Source organism: Uranotaenia lowii, chromosome 3, assembly GCF_029784155.1.
Source record: "Uranotaenia lowii strain MFRU-FL chromosome 3, ASM2978415v1, whole genome shotgun sequence".
Classification (NCBI taxonomy): Eukaryota; Metazoa; Arthropoda; class Insecta; order Diptera; family Culicidae; genus Uranotaenia; species Uranotaenia lowii.
The window spans coordinates 105,537,372-105,552,350 of NC_073693.1; the positions used below are offsets into that span (position 1 = coordinate 105,537,372).

General features: G+C 30.8%; 1 protein-coding gene across 3 annotated transcripts in view; it reads left to right on the forward strand.

Moving 5' to 3' along the window:
* Positions 1-11,524, forward strand: part of LOC129756953 (troponin C) — a 49,762-nt gene extending 38,238 nt beyond the window's left edge. For all 3 annotated transcript variants that reach the window (XM_055754030.1, XM_055754031.1, XM_055754029.1), the window contains exons 3-4: positions 10,458-10,853; positions 10,924-11,524. In XM_055754030.1, the coding sequence (XP_055610005.1) occupies positions 10,458-10,853; positions 10,924-10,958 (431 nt within the window). In that variant the 3' untranslated portion in view covers positions 10,959-11,524. The remainder of the gene's footprint in view (positions 1-10,457; positions 10,854-10,923) is intronic.
* Positions 11,525-14,979: the final 3,455 nt, after the last annotated feature.

Here is a 14,979-nt window from a genome sequence, read left to right on the forward strand (position 1 = left end):
GAATTCGACAAAATGGCAAAAAGATGGCATTGTTCGATATCAAATCGGTACTCAAAACTAGATGAAAAAAGTTCGAAAGATCGAATCGAAAATAAACCAATCTAATCGATTTTTCCATACTTCAGAGTCGATTAAAAAAAAGTCAAAAATCTGAGTTTAAATGATCGATCTTCCAAGGATCGACCAATTCTAAGCGTGACACTGAGAATTAAGTTCAAAATGAATTAATCTACTTTGCTGGTGGAATTTATTTTGATCACAGTTATATATGAGCTTAAGGATTTAAAGATTGAAAAAAGTTATACTGGATGATAACTGATTTATAACTTTAATCAATCAATAAAACTAATATTCTTCTTAAATGCCATCTTTTGAAAGCGGACCCTTAAACTGAATAACATTGAAAGATTCTCTAACACAAGACAAATTGTTTGATTGAACCAAACTCATTTCTATCATTTTAATGAAAAAAAAAATTGTTTTATATTTTTTCTCTTCAACTGATCTGAAAAAATAGTTTAATTTGTAAGATTTCTTGATATTTCATGGAAAAATATTGTTGGAAGATTTATAAGTTTTTTCTAATAAAAAATTTGAAATCGTACGCATTCCCGACCAGAAGAGAAAAAATAAATTATATCAAGTTGAGATATTTCGATGTTCAAATTTTTCCTTTGAAAAAGGAAATATAATTTAGTTATTTGATAGTGTTATGCGAAAATTTTAAGTCACTCAGTTAGGATATAGACCAAAACAAAAGCAAAAATACAAATTTTGCATGCAAGCTCCCTTTTCTTTGTATACTCATTCTTGTATTAAATGTTGAACTGCTTCCTGTTTCGCACTTAAATTTCTTATTTTAATTTGCACAAGTTCAACAAAACTTTGCGAAGCTTGGAAGTTATAAAATTTTATATAAGCTCTCGAAACCAGTAAATTTAGGCTGAAGAACATGGGGTTGTATAAAAAAAACATTCTCAATTTTATTCGGAACGAGAAAACAAAGATTTTGATGTCAAAGCTACATACATCTGAATAAGATAAAAATATCTCGTTGAGATCGGTCTTAGTTTTAATTTTGATATGCTCTCCCAATCAGAAGAGCAAATCAAAATCGTTACTCAAATATATCTCAGCTAGATATTTATATCTAATCAAGTAATTGTTTTGTTGTGAAAATTATTGTTTATGTTTTTTCAAAAACATAATTATAGCTTCTTTTGATAAATACAATTGTTTCATACGCAGTTGAGATAGCTTTATGATGAAATTTATTGATAACTAGCTGATCTATTTTACACCTTTTTGAATATATTTAAATATATCTACTATTATTTGATTTCCAATTTATTTTTTCTTTTAATTTTGAACATCACCATTATTCAATATTCATTGTTTTTTAAGTATGTATACAATTTGTGAAATATGAATTTTTTAACTTCTGTTTCCAAAAAAACTTAATCTGAAATTAATATCTTTCATCTTTACTTGGATATTGTTCTTTTTAATCTGAATTTTGATTCCTCAACAAAAATACGTACCTATGTATGAAAGTTTTTACAAATAAAAGGAATTATTTTAGATTTCCATATGAATTGCTGACAACCACAACTGAGAAGAATAATTTTTTAAGCGGGTTTTCATACTTTGAACCGTCAACATTTCAAAGAAATTGAAATGTCAATAATTGTTTAATATCTGAAAATTGAATTTGAAAAGGAGATTAAACTTGGGCCAACAATAAAGTCTTCAATCATATATTAATTTTGCTTTTTAACGCATTGTCATGTTTAAAAATAATAAATAACGATTATATCGTAAGACGTTTTCAAACAATTCATTTCAACATTACTAATTTGTTAATTTGATTTCAGAGGCCCTCTAGTATCTGCTCTTTAAAAAGAATCCCAAATAGTACCACTTTTTTTTAATATTGAAAATTGATAAAAAAAAGGCTTAATACAACAAATACTCATTCTTCAACAACTTGGGCACCTTGAGAAAAACTGAAAGGAGCCTTCAATACAAGACATTTCTTGATCCCACAGGTAATTTAAAAATAAGTGTTTATAATAAGGGTGCCAGCATTTTTTCAGAACCTATCCGGCCCGGACAAATTCGGGCAATTTCGCATAAAAACCTGGTAAAATGCGAGCATTTGATTTCAAAATGGATAACCAAAAATCCGGGCAATATTCGGACAAATTTTTTCAAAACCCTGAAATTTCTCAACAAAAATCAAGATTTTTTTTAAATTTTCCGTCGATAGGGGAGATGAGGGCATAACGAGCACCCGAGGCATAATGAGAAGTCCATTTTTCTACATAAGTACGTATTTTCTTAAACAAATTTTCATGAGGACTTGTTTCGTACTACCTATAGTATTAATTTTTCACCAAAAAAGAAATATCCTTTTCATATTTACAGAAATATTAAATAATAACCAGCAAGGTTCTCAAGTGACGAAAATATTATAATTTTTGAGCACCACCAAATAAGCCTTTACGACCTTTAAATAATCTTGATCTGAAATGTACGCACTGCAACATGATCTACACATTGTTTTTCAATTTTCAGCATCATAAAATTTTTGATTTTTCACTTTAATCAATTGTAAAACGCGTTTTTACTTTAATTTGTTCACTAGAGGCGAACAGAGCACTTTCAATGAAGGCATAATGAGCATTTTCTGCCGGGGAATCTAGCAGCGAATTCGACTCGATGAAGTCAATTGAGTAATAGAGCTACAGCTTAACTTGTATCGTCTGACGATTTGGCCTATTGGTAAGATGTCGGAGAGGTAATCAGTAGACTCGAGTTCGATTCCTGTTCGAGGGGATTTTTTTTTGCACATACCATTCATGATTGATTTTTTTTATTGTTACATTATACGGCTAATAGCATCAAAGCATCATCCGTCAAACAAAACACCAGAAACATAATGTATGAACATGTGTTAATTCTTTGAATTCTACAAATAGACCTAGATTATTTTGTTTTTGCTTTGTTTGATTAATCTTCGCCTCACCGTTTAGTGCAATCATGATCATAAATGATAAAAGAAGAAAAAATAAATCACCTCCACCAGGAATCGAACTCGAGCCTACTGATTATCTCTCCGACATCTAACCAATAGGCCAAATCGTCAGACGATACAAGTTGAGCTGTAGCTCTATTACTCAATTGACTTCATCGAGTCGAATTCGCTGCTAGATTCCCCGGCAGAAAATGCTCATTATGCCTTCATTAATGGTGCTCATACTGCCTCGGGGGGTTTCTCATTATGCCTCTACAGTGACTGGTTTTCAGCTTTCAGCAAAATTTTTTAAAATGCATCTTTAAACGTTTTTATCTACTTTTTCAAGTTTCATCCAATTAGACAATAGACTATTTGAGTGTCGGAACACGAATCAATGATGTAATTCACATATTACAGCTGTTCTCTATGGTTAAATAAGCATTTTCCTTAAGGTGCCCATTATGCCCTCATCTCCCCTACTCATCGACAGATTATATATCGTATTTCAGGCTTCAAAAAAACTTTTCATGATTATTTTTATAAAAGTTTCTCAAAAGATTTTGTGTAGGAGGCATAAGTTAAATAAATTACAACACAAATTGATTTTTTTGTTAGATTCGCCAAGTGAATAAATCCAGTGAACATCCAGGGATTTATCTGAGAAATCCGGGCAATCTGGCAACCTTAATTTATAAACATGTCAGAAAATTGGCTCCGGCCCCGGCGGAATGAAATTCTATATCACTTCAGCGCTAAGGCATTTTAAGACACATGAACTGAAACTTATTTCAAATGAAAAAAATCACTGTGCAAAAATTTGAGGCTCACATCAAGAAATTCATTGAATTGCAAAATGAATTTCTTGTTGTGAGCCTCAAATTTTTGCACACAAAACAAATTCTTCTTTGAATACCAATTTAAACCATCAAGAAATTGATAGTCATATGACAGGATTTTAATACTCACAATAGTCAACATAATTAGAAAAAAAACTCAAAAACCTAGTATTCATTACTCCATTACCCAAGTAACAATTTAGGTTTTATAAGGGACTCCATACCAACTATAAATTAAAGCTATAAAACCTCGTCCGGTTATGTAAGGATCTATAAAACTGCAATACAACGCTTAGTAGCACAAAAAGGCCCTTCTGCAGTTGGTTCTGCAGAGCAAATAATAAAACCTTGCCAATCCAAATCAACTTTCAGAGTTCTGTGTGAATTTCGCTTATAAAACATATTTATTATATTATTTTCATCTACAAATAATTCTGTTCCGGAATTGGGTTTTCAATAATAATTTACAAAACAATTGAATCTTATTCAAATCAAAAATGAAAAAAAAACAAAGCACAAAGGATATCTTAATTCTTTTGGTAATTCAATGCTATTTCCTAAGCCGGAATGCTCAATACCTGTTATTTATTTACTTGCGCTTTCAAATTTACCGCATATAGGCATGAGAAAATTTGGGAAAAATTGTTGGCCTGCTGTAAATCGTTCTTTTAAACAGTAAAAACCGATTAAATAGATCGAATAAATATTGCTTTCAACTATTGAATCATCTTTTGGTTTGTAAATAAATTTTAAAACATTATCTCAACAATAAGGATATCCAAATTTATAATGCGTGGGTTAGGGGATAAGGGTTAATCTCTAAAATAGAAAGATGTCATTTATAAATTCACCATTCATTGTTGACATTATGGTCGATTGAGAGACGACTGACTGTTGTAAGCCAATTATGCGACCGAATAACTTTTATAAAACTTTTACAGCGTATAGAAGTTTTAGTTTCTTATAAACGGTTTATAGACGCCACAAAAAGTTATTTATTTGCATGTTTAAAACCTAAGCTACTTGTAATGACCGTATAAGAACACGAATACTAGGAATTGGTTTGAAAGGGCTTTTATAAATCTGAACAGGTTCATAGGAAGGTATAATTAAACATTTTCAAATCCTTTATCTTTTCAAATATAAAAATGTTTTATAGGACACTCAAAGTGTCTAATAAAAATCAAATCTCAAAAGTTTAATGTTGTTATATAAGTTGGATATATAATGGGCGTGTAGATGTCCTAGAGACTAGTTGTAAAAAGGTTATTATTAAATGATTTTTAAACCAATAATAAATATTATACGACCTTTATAAACTAGCGTTCAAAAATTATAAAACCAATCTGAATTTTATGTGTTACTTGGGTACTGATAACCTAAAAAGGCCACAAAAAATGGTTGAAACATCAGGTTTTTTTCAAAAAGAACTATTTGATTAAAATCACAGACCGTTAAAAGTCAAAAATTACTTTTTTATAACAATTATAAATTTAAACATAATTTTAAAACAAATTTTATGCTGATATGATCTTTTTTTAGAAACCGATTTCAGCCTCAGTTTTATGTTGTGATTCCTGTTCTATTCAATGCTCAACTTCTCGCTCGAAAGGGTTTTGAAAAAAATACGCAAAGCCACCAAATTCACATTTTTCCTAGGTGCGAAGAATCTAAAAGCCAGCACGGAACTCAAATATGCAATAATTTATTGACTATCAGCTTTTGATTTTTAACTTACTTTTGAAAATAAGCAAAAATAATTTAATAAATTTCTGCAATCTTTTGGCCAAACTGAAAAACATATTTGAACAGTGAGCCGATGTCCGCGAGCTCGATCCCAAAAAGTAAACATCGAACTCAGTTGTACCGGATAAGTTTTTCAAAATTTTTAAAAATTCGCAAATGCCATACAGATGGTAAAACGACTGAATTCGAAACAAAAAAAATATAAAATCAAAATATTTTAAAATATAATTAATTGATCGTGCACTTCATCGACTAACCCAAATTTTAAACGTTAACTCGGGCGCTGAATTCGAAAATGAAACTCATAAAATTCTCAGTAGAACAGTTTTTGAGTTTTTCTTCAAAAATGAAATTTCAGAAAAATTATAAAAAATACTTGCACTTTTATTCAAATATTTCAAACTGCATGACATTAATTTGTAATCTTTTTTTTTTGTATATTGAAGGTAAATAAATTTGCTATCGTTCATTTGAACGTATGATCAACAGTATTGTTAATACTAGTGAAGCTGTGATAGAAAAAAATAATAAAAAAATGCATTTTTTTAGAGAAAATTTTATATTTTTGGCCAGATTTAGATTCGATGGTAACATTTTAAATATCTGATTTTCTTTGGATCCTAAATGGCAATCAAGGCCGGGCGAATGGGAGGATTTTAGGGGTTTAACCTCCCTATGAAGCTTTTTTTTTCAAGTAATATTTTAGTTAATAATGCTAATTTACCTTAGTTAAGAAAAATTATTTGATTCGAAAAGAATGTAAAAACTAGTGTAACAAATTTGTCAGAAATGTGGCTCGCCTCCTGCGGAATTAAGTCCTTGATCACGCTAAACCTAATTCCTTTAATTCAACTGCACTATTAAACGTTCACTAATGGAAAATAATTTCTTATTGGAAATTTATATTATCAATTTGATAAAGCTTTTGCATTGAAACTCAAATTAAGACACTCAAAAACCTTACCTCGTTTGTAGAATTGCTCACTATTAAGAAGTGTAAATTGATATCAAACAGAATTTGAACCATACCATTTTAAGTTCGAAATTCATTCATCAAATTTCAATCAAATACAAATTAGTTGGTAGCCTTGTGACCAAGGTTGCCGAGTAAAATTCTCTATTTTTGAAAAAAAAAAAAAATTCTGATTTGACCCAAGAAATCTGTGATGGTTTTCTGTGATGCTATTTCCTTAATTTTCTATGAAAAATTATGATAAATAAGGTATTTTTTAATTTTTTTGTAAGGAAAAATCAATTAACATTACCAATCTTATCCTATTTAACTTATTTGAATTAAAAATATTTATTTTATATGAGCAAAATAAAAATTAATTTTGGAAATCCTTCAAAAATTCAAAAATTCTGTGAAATCTGTGAATATTTCAAAATTCTGTGTACTGTGACACAGATTCTGTGATGAAAATTTGCTTAAAATTCTGTGGAATTACTGATTTTTCTGATATTTCGGCAACCTTGCTTGTGACAGTGATTTACTTCTCACGATAGTCAACAGAATAAACAAAAAAATGTGAAAATTTCTTTTCACTTTGATTAGGAAAAAAATTGTTTGTTGCTCTCCAATTTTCAAGCTGATATGAAATATTCTTCAAGAAACTAATTTTGTCTTTGGAAATGCTCAGCTCCACATTCGAAGAGCTTTTAATAAATTACACAAGGGCAAAAATTTACATTCTAATTTCGACTGCTGCAAAAATAGTTATAAAATTTTTCATTTTGTTGTTGTCCTTCTTTAGTAAAGCAAAAACTAATTTATATTTTTCAAATTGTGAACACTGTAAAATTTTTCTTTTTAAGATCATAGTATCTCTGAAATTAAAAATCCTAGTGAAAACTTATTCTTTTATTAAATGAACAAATTTAGTTACAGTTTTAATTTTTAATGTAGTTAATGTGTTAATCAATGATTAATTTCACTCTAATCTGGATAGTTTGAAAACTCAATAACTTCATGTCACCTCATCTAATCCATATCAACTAGAGGTAATAAAGGAAATCACATAAAGATTTGAATTCAGAACGCCAAAATCTTTCAATTCGATGATCAAAACATAGACACCAAAATACTGTTCCCTTGAGTTATCAATTAAGGTATTTTAATAATTTTTTTCAATTTATAAGACGATAAAAAAGCTTATCTTTTTCATTTTCATATTTTGTTTCAATCTTAAATTTTTTTAACCGATTTTCAAAGTATCGTTATTTTAATTTTAAATTATAAGATTCAATCATCAACTTTATGTTTTGAATAAATTTTCTTAAGTTCAAGTTGGATATGTTTTTATTTTCCAATCGAGATTCCACTTTTCAAATCGAGATTAATTTTTTTCAAATTCATGATATCTTTCAATTGAAAATTAAGAAAAGAAATGTTATTCAAGATGATTGATTTTTAACTATAATTATTCAATTTTGAATAACAATTTTTAATTATGGTAAATTTCTTACCTGATCTGGAATTTATTAAAGAATTCTATCTTTTTTTAAATGATGTTATATTTTCTGTTTTCTTATTCTGTGCACTGATTATAATTTCCAGAGCATTGAATTCTGTTTTTTTTCTGCAAATTTTAATTCGTATTCGTTTTGTGATGTTCCAGAAATTTAGTTTTAAAATCTGCAAACTAGACTGTTCAGAAAAAATTTCAAGCAAATCTTTAGTTCAAAATAAAGAAATTAATTTCGTTGAATTTATTCCAATGACTTATAGGAAATAGCATTGACTTTTATTCTGAATTTTTCGAATCGTATCAGTAAATTTGAATTTGGATCAGTACATGTAAGAAAAAAAAGTTTTAGAAATCAATTCCTTGTCTTTTTTTTTCAAAAAGACTTTCAACTTTTGGCCACTTCGCCTCTGCGATCTTTTTTTCTACTCCGTAGAGTTTCCTCTTTCGTTTTTTTCTTGTTACATTGTCTAATTTCGTGACATATGTGTTTATTTTATGTCCGAAGACTTACAAAATTTCCTTAACCTAGATTAAGGATGGTCGGGATTCAATCTCTGGACCTTTTAATTGTAAAATAGACACGTTAGCTATAAGGTTAAACGACCATTCCAATCAATCAATTTCCTTATTTATTGTGAATTTTTGGTATTTTTACTATTTCAACCTCAATTTGAATTTTGAACACCCCCGCTTCCCCCTTCCCATAGACGAGTCCTTCGCACGGGCCTGATGTCAAATAAAAACAAAGATTTCAAGTGGTTACTTACCCAAATGGTCGAAAATTGAAGAAGTTATGGTTATTTTACTAAAACATGAATATTTGCATTTTTGAATTATTGAACGAACCGCAGCGTACTTATCTTAATAAAGGAAGAATTGAATATGATTAATCTCACTCGATCCAAACCTAAATTGATCATTAACTTACCAGAAGGTCGCTTGCCAAATTTAGAGAAGCAAGAAATGCTGCTTTTCCACTGATAATTTTTTTCTACATTGACTGATTGCTTTTTATGAATATTTTTATTAAAAACTTAACTGAGACACATGTTTCACCCAAAGACTGCTACACGATTGGACTGAAAACAAAACAAATATTACAGTTGAAATATTGTGTTTTGTCCGCAAATGCGTTCAATTATTTTAGTAACATAACCCCAGGCCGGTAGTGATGTCATCACCAATAAATTTTGTGAGTTTTACCATATTTCGTAAAAAAGATGTATGGGAGCACCCCTCCCCATTAAGTTAAAAAGTTTTGTAACTATTATAGAAACCATCTTTTGCCCTAAAACACTCAGATGCTAAAATTAAGTTGTGTCCGAGTCTATAAGGAACATACAGACAGGCAGACAAACATTAATTTTCTATACATAGACTACCTCAAATAAGTTTAAAATATCCCATTTATATGAGTTTTATTAACATATTTTATTTATCCCTCCATGATTCAAAATTACTGCACATTTTTTATTATTGTTTTTTCTTCGTAGATGAGGCAAATTTTTATATATTGGATAAATCTTGAAATCGGAAGTTTGAGTGAAATGTGAAATGATGATCTTTTTTTAATTTTAAAGAATATTTGAAAAATAAAACTTAAATTGTTTGTCAACTTTCTGTGTTAATTTGAGTTGGCTTTTTGTAAGAAGCTAAAAGTCCGAAATAACATTATAACCCAATACTGAAAAAAACTGATATATTTTTATTATTATCTTATATGATAGTGAGTAAGTTCAAAAAACAAGCTATGTTTTCCGGAATGGATCGGTTAAAAAAAATTTAAAAAAAACCAAAACCGTCCTTGACATTATTTTTTGAATTAATTCGATCGAATTCATATGGTGGCTGCTTGGTAAGGTTGCCAAACAAAATTCTTTCCAAAAAAGTACTGAATTTGTGCTTTAGATTTCTTAGATCTGTGTCGTCTATTTTGCATAGATTTATTTAAAAAAAATAGTGAGTATTTAAAATTTCTTTAAAAAAAACTGAGACATAACCATCCAAAATTTATCCAATTAATAATTGCAGACTGACCAAAACAAATAATTTAAAACTCATTGAAATGATTAAAAATTTTGTCTATACATTCCCAGATCGGCTAAAATTTCAAAAATATGAGTCATTGTTGACGAAATGGTTTGAAGTTTTTAAGAAAATATTTCTATGTTGAATAGATTCCAAATGAAACGGTAGAAGTTTGGAGTATTCAAAAAAGTAGAAGAACAGAGTGAATTTAGTATAATCCTTACAAAATCTTGTAAGCTTCAAATTAATTTTTAAAATTGATGTTTTTATAAAATTTTTAAACGCTTCATAAAAACACTAAATTTATGTGATTAACCTCAACCTTTTTTCCTATCTTTTTCTCACCCTCCAAAAAAACAGTGCTGAAGAACGCCTTCAATGCCTTCGATCAGGAGAAGAACGGCTACATCGGCACCGAGATGGTCGGAACCATCCTGAGCATGTTGGGCCACTCGCTCGACGACAAGCTGCTCAAGGAAATCATCGACGAGGTCGACGCTGACGGTTCCGGCGAGCTGGAATTCGAGGAGTTCTGTACCTTGGCTGCCCGGTTCCTGGTTGAGGAAGATGCCGAAGCCATGCAGCAGGAGCTGAAGGAAGCCTTCCGTCTGTACGACAAGGAGGGTAACGGCTACATCACCACCGATGTGCTCCGCGAAATCCTGAAGGAACTGGACAGCAACCTGACCAACGACGATCTGGACATGATGATTGAGGAAATCGATTCTGACGGTTCCGGAACCGTTGATTTCGATGGTGAGTTCTTTGGATAATTTACTTCTTTTAAACACTTCAAGACTAATGAGAACTTTCTCCCTCTTTTTAGAATTCATGGAAATCATGACCGGTGGAGACGATTAAGTTCGCAGAAACGCCTCTTCCATCATTCGTTTTCTTTTCTGTTCATACTTTACCTAGCCTTACGTTCGTCTATTTATTAATCTGATAAAATACGTTTTATACAAATAAAAAACCAGACAATCTCACAACTAGAATACGTATTCCGGAATACTTCGTACCAATTGTTTTGGATGTTTAACTAGCAGTTTCACAATAGAAGCCAATAATGCTGTTAATCAAGCAAGGAATCTTTCTCCCAAGTGGGAAACTTTCCTCAGTTTTCTCTATTAGAAAAAAAAACCAAACCAAGCAGTGTGAAATATGGATTATTCTTAGACTTTTTCAACTGTTTCTTAACTCTAGAGTTTCCCTCCCCAAACATTTGAGGGAAGGGAAGTTTGTTGATATTGCAATCGATTGATAGTTCTTTGTTTCGTGTTTGATGAAATGTTGATACATAACTCGAGCAATTGGCCTTTCATCCATAGCGTTTCATTGAGTTTCAGCAGAGCATTAAGAAAAATTGGAATGGAAATTGATGTATAGCGCAGTGCAGAATAAAATCTACCTTGTACTGAATTCGTAAATGCTGAGAGTGTTGCTTTTATTTTTTTGATGAACAATTCCATGCAGATGCTTCCAATATGATCCTCAATAACTGTCTACAAGAAAAGAAAAAAAGCTAACGTTTAAAGACCTGATCCCTGCTTAAGTTACACCTAAGCCTGAGCTCATAAAAAAGTGGGGAAGGCCCGATATAACTCTTTAATTGAAATGTACCGAGTAGTGGTATTCGGCGAGCGGTCGAATACCGAATGTTAGCCTTTTCAACTATTCAGCCAAAAGAGTATTCGGCCGAATATTCGGTCGAATATTCTATTCAGTTTTCAATTTAAAAAATAGAAGCGATTATTCAATTTCCTTCTATTTCTTCCATATTAATGCCCTTCATGTTTTTAAGTCGGATATTTTCAACCAGATTATATTTAAGTCGATGTATGACAAGATTTTTTCTTCAAGTAGAAGTCTTTCTGATTTTTAAAATGTCACCAATAACTAACATGACAGGACATCAGATGACTAGTCGCTTCTAGGGCGTTTATCACCAAAGAGATTGTGTTCATGTGAAATCTGAGACAAAATTTATCGATACAGGTGGCAAACAATTTGAAATTGCTTATTCGATATCAAATGATATGAAAGTAGATTTTGAGCACGATATCTTCAAATTAGTTGTTAAAAAACAAAATGATCTTTAACCTAAAGTACACCATATTTTTAACTACGTGTATCCACACGGTCAGGCATTCAGGACGATTTTTGAAAAAGGAATTAAAAAAAAGGGCAAAATGTCGGCTCATTTTGAATTTTTTTTAAATCATTACGGAACACAATATCTTAAAAATTTTGAAGAGAAATTTGAATTTTTAATTTGATTGAGCAAATAATCTGAAATTCAGATTCCGAAAAACCCAGGGCAAAACTCGAAAAATTTTAGATAAATATCTGGACATCCCTGCTATTTTTGACTCAGGGTTACTACTTTCCATACAACACTTCGCGAGGCTCAAGCAGTGATGTCAATTGAATTTATTGTTAATCAATGTGAAAAGACATACCGTAAAACGGGGTAACTTTGATCACCGGGGAAAATGTGACCAACAAAAAACTTTTCCACATTAGGGGACATCCATAAATTACGTAACGCTCCTATGGGGGGGGAGGGGTAAGCTCGAGCGTTACGAATTGTGACATAGGGGAGGGGGGGAGGTATGCTCATCGTTACGTAACGGTTTTTTCTTTAAAAATTGCAGATTTATCGCAGCTTTTTTATGTCATGCAATTTTTGCAGGATGATATGCAAACCAAAATGGTTTGTAACCTTTCCTCTTTCAAGATTCATAGGTAGATTTCTTAAAATGTGTTTTGAATACCCGTGAAATAACCGTTGCAAAACCGAATATGAGGTACATCTACCCCCAATAACTCAATTCAACCTTAGACGGAAATTTCACTATTTTTTCTCAATTGATTTAAAAAATGCAATTTTGGTTATTCTGGCGAATATTACTAAGTGGAGTATATCTAGCATAACAAGCTATGCTCTTGTCACAAAATAAAGTAAACAAGGTGGATCATCAGTTAACAAACACAGAGCAACTCGTAATAAGACATTCAATTTATTTTACGAAAGAGTTATCATCAATCAGTACTAAGAAGCGATTTGGGTTATTATTACATTAATTCCGCTTTGAAGAACGTTAAAAAAATTTACGATAAATTTTTTTAACTTCGAAAATTTGTATTTAAAAACGTGAGAAGATGGGGGGGGGTAATTATCAGCGTTACGTAATTTTCATAGGGGGGTACGTCGAAGCGTTACGATTTGTGACATACGGGGGGGAGGGGGACAAGAAATTGCATTTTTTGCGTTACGTAATTTATGGATGCTGCCTTATCACCAATAACTCAGTCTATAGCTTGAATCCTGGAAAATTGTTTTCTTCGTTTGAAAGACTTTCAATTGAGTATCAAATAGGCGAAATTTGGTTTGTATTTGAAATTTTTTTCTATTAGCAAAAAATCTAATTTCAAAATTTTAAATATTTATTTATACAAGGCTCGCAAACAAACAGCTCTTCTGATGATTCCAAAAAGCTTTTAAAGCAAACGGGTTGTTTAATGTGAAAGAACTTTTTTTCTTTGTACATGAACAGTTATAGTGCTATTTTTATAGTCCTTTAATGATAAATTTCTGATATTTATAAAATAAGGATATTTTCCAAGAGTAAGCCCGTATTGGACAAATGGATAAGGACTCTATTAAATCGTTAACTTTGAAGAAAAAATGAAAATAGTAATAGTGGGAGAGCCTAGGGGAATGTGTAAAGGTAAAATTTCATTTGAATTTCGAAGCTCAAACTATTTAGCAATTATAATTATTTTCGCCCCTAAATGTAGGCAGCAACACAGATCTTTTTTCGATTATAAATGTTTTTAAAATAAAACGTTAATTATCAAGGTAAAATTGATAAACTAGCATTTGTAAATATTAAAAAGGTGTTTTGTATCCTTTATGATCAAGAAAACTCGTTAAAACCGTCAGAATAGAGACTGATCAATGTCACCTCAAAGCATCAAATTCTGAACAGAGACGAATTCGATTTTTAAATCAAATTTAAAGAGGTTGATTGAATTTCTGCATCCATGTTTTACGTTCATAGGAGTCCAGTACTGGTTTTAAAAATATAAAACATGGCACATTCCCCTTAACAGAAAAAATAATCGAAATATATTCAAAAAAGGGATCAATATTACCCTGGATTACGGTGCCCCTGTTAAACAGCTAATAACTGTTTTGCCTAATAAGATACGAAGTTACGGTCTTCCACAAAATTGTTCAGGTGAAAATTTCCTGTAGGAGTTTGAAAAATGAGCATAAAAACCTTAAGCTGGCTCGGTTTCACAGACGAAACAAAAATAATGTTGATTTTTCAGTACAAAATATTTAATTTTCCCATACAAACCTAAAAGTTCAAATTTACTCATGTAAACGTTACTTAAAAATTTTGCAAAAAATCATGGATGAGTTTCGGACTAAAACGAAGCTTTCTAGACCCCAGGGTTAAAGAAATTTCAAAATGACCCCAAATCGACTCAGTCTAATGGTTTATACATATTCTTCACAGTGAAAGTAATTTCACTTATAACTTTGGTTTAGATTGTTAAAAAACGTTATTTTTCCTTATTCACTCTAATTTCTTTAAACGCGCCTCACTAATTGAGCTGACTGATTTACCACTGATGATGTGGTACATTTTTAAAACATTGAAAATTCCATAAGAAATACTTTTTGTGGCAAAAAGCGGGATGGTTGGATTCAGGAAGAAAAAGAGTTCATTTTGTGCAAAGGAGAGTATTTATCCTATGCTAGCAAAACGAATTATTTACAATTTTCGGCATTTTAGGACTAACGTAGGCTCTAGGTCCAAAGTAGGAGCACTCACATCTCAAATCTCTATTGGATTTATAGTGCTTTCAC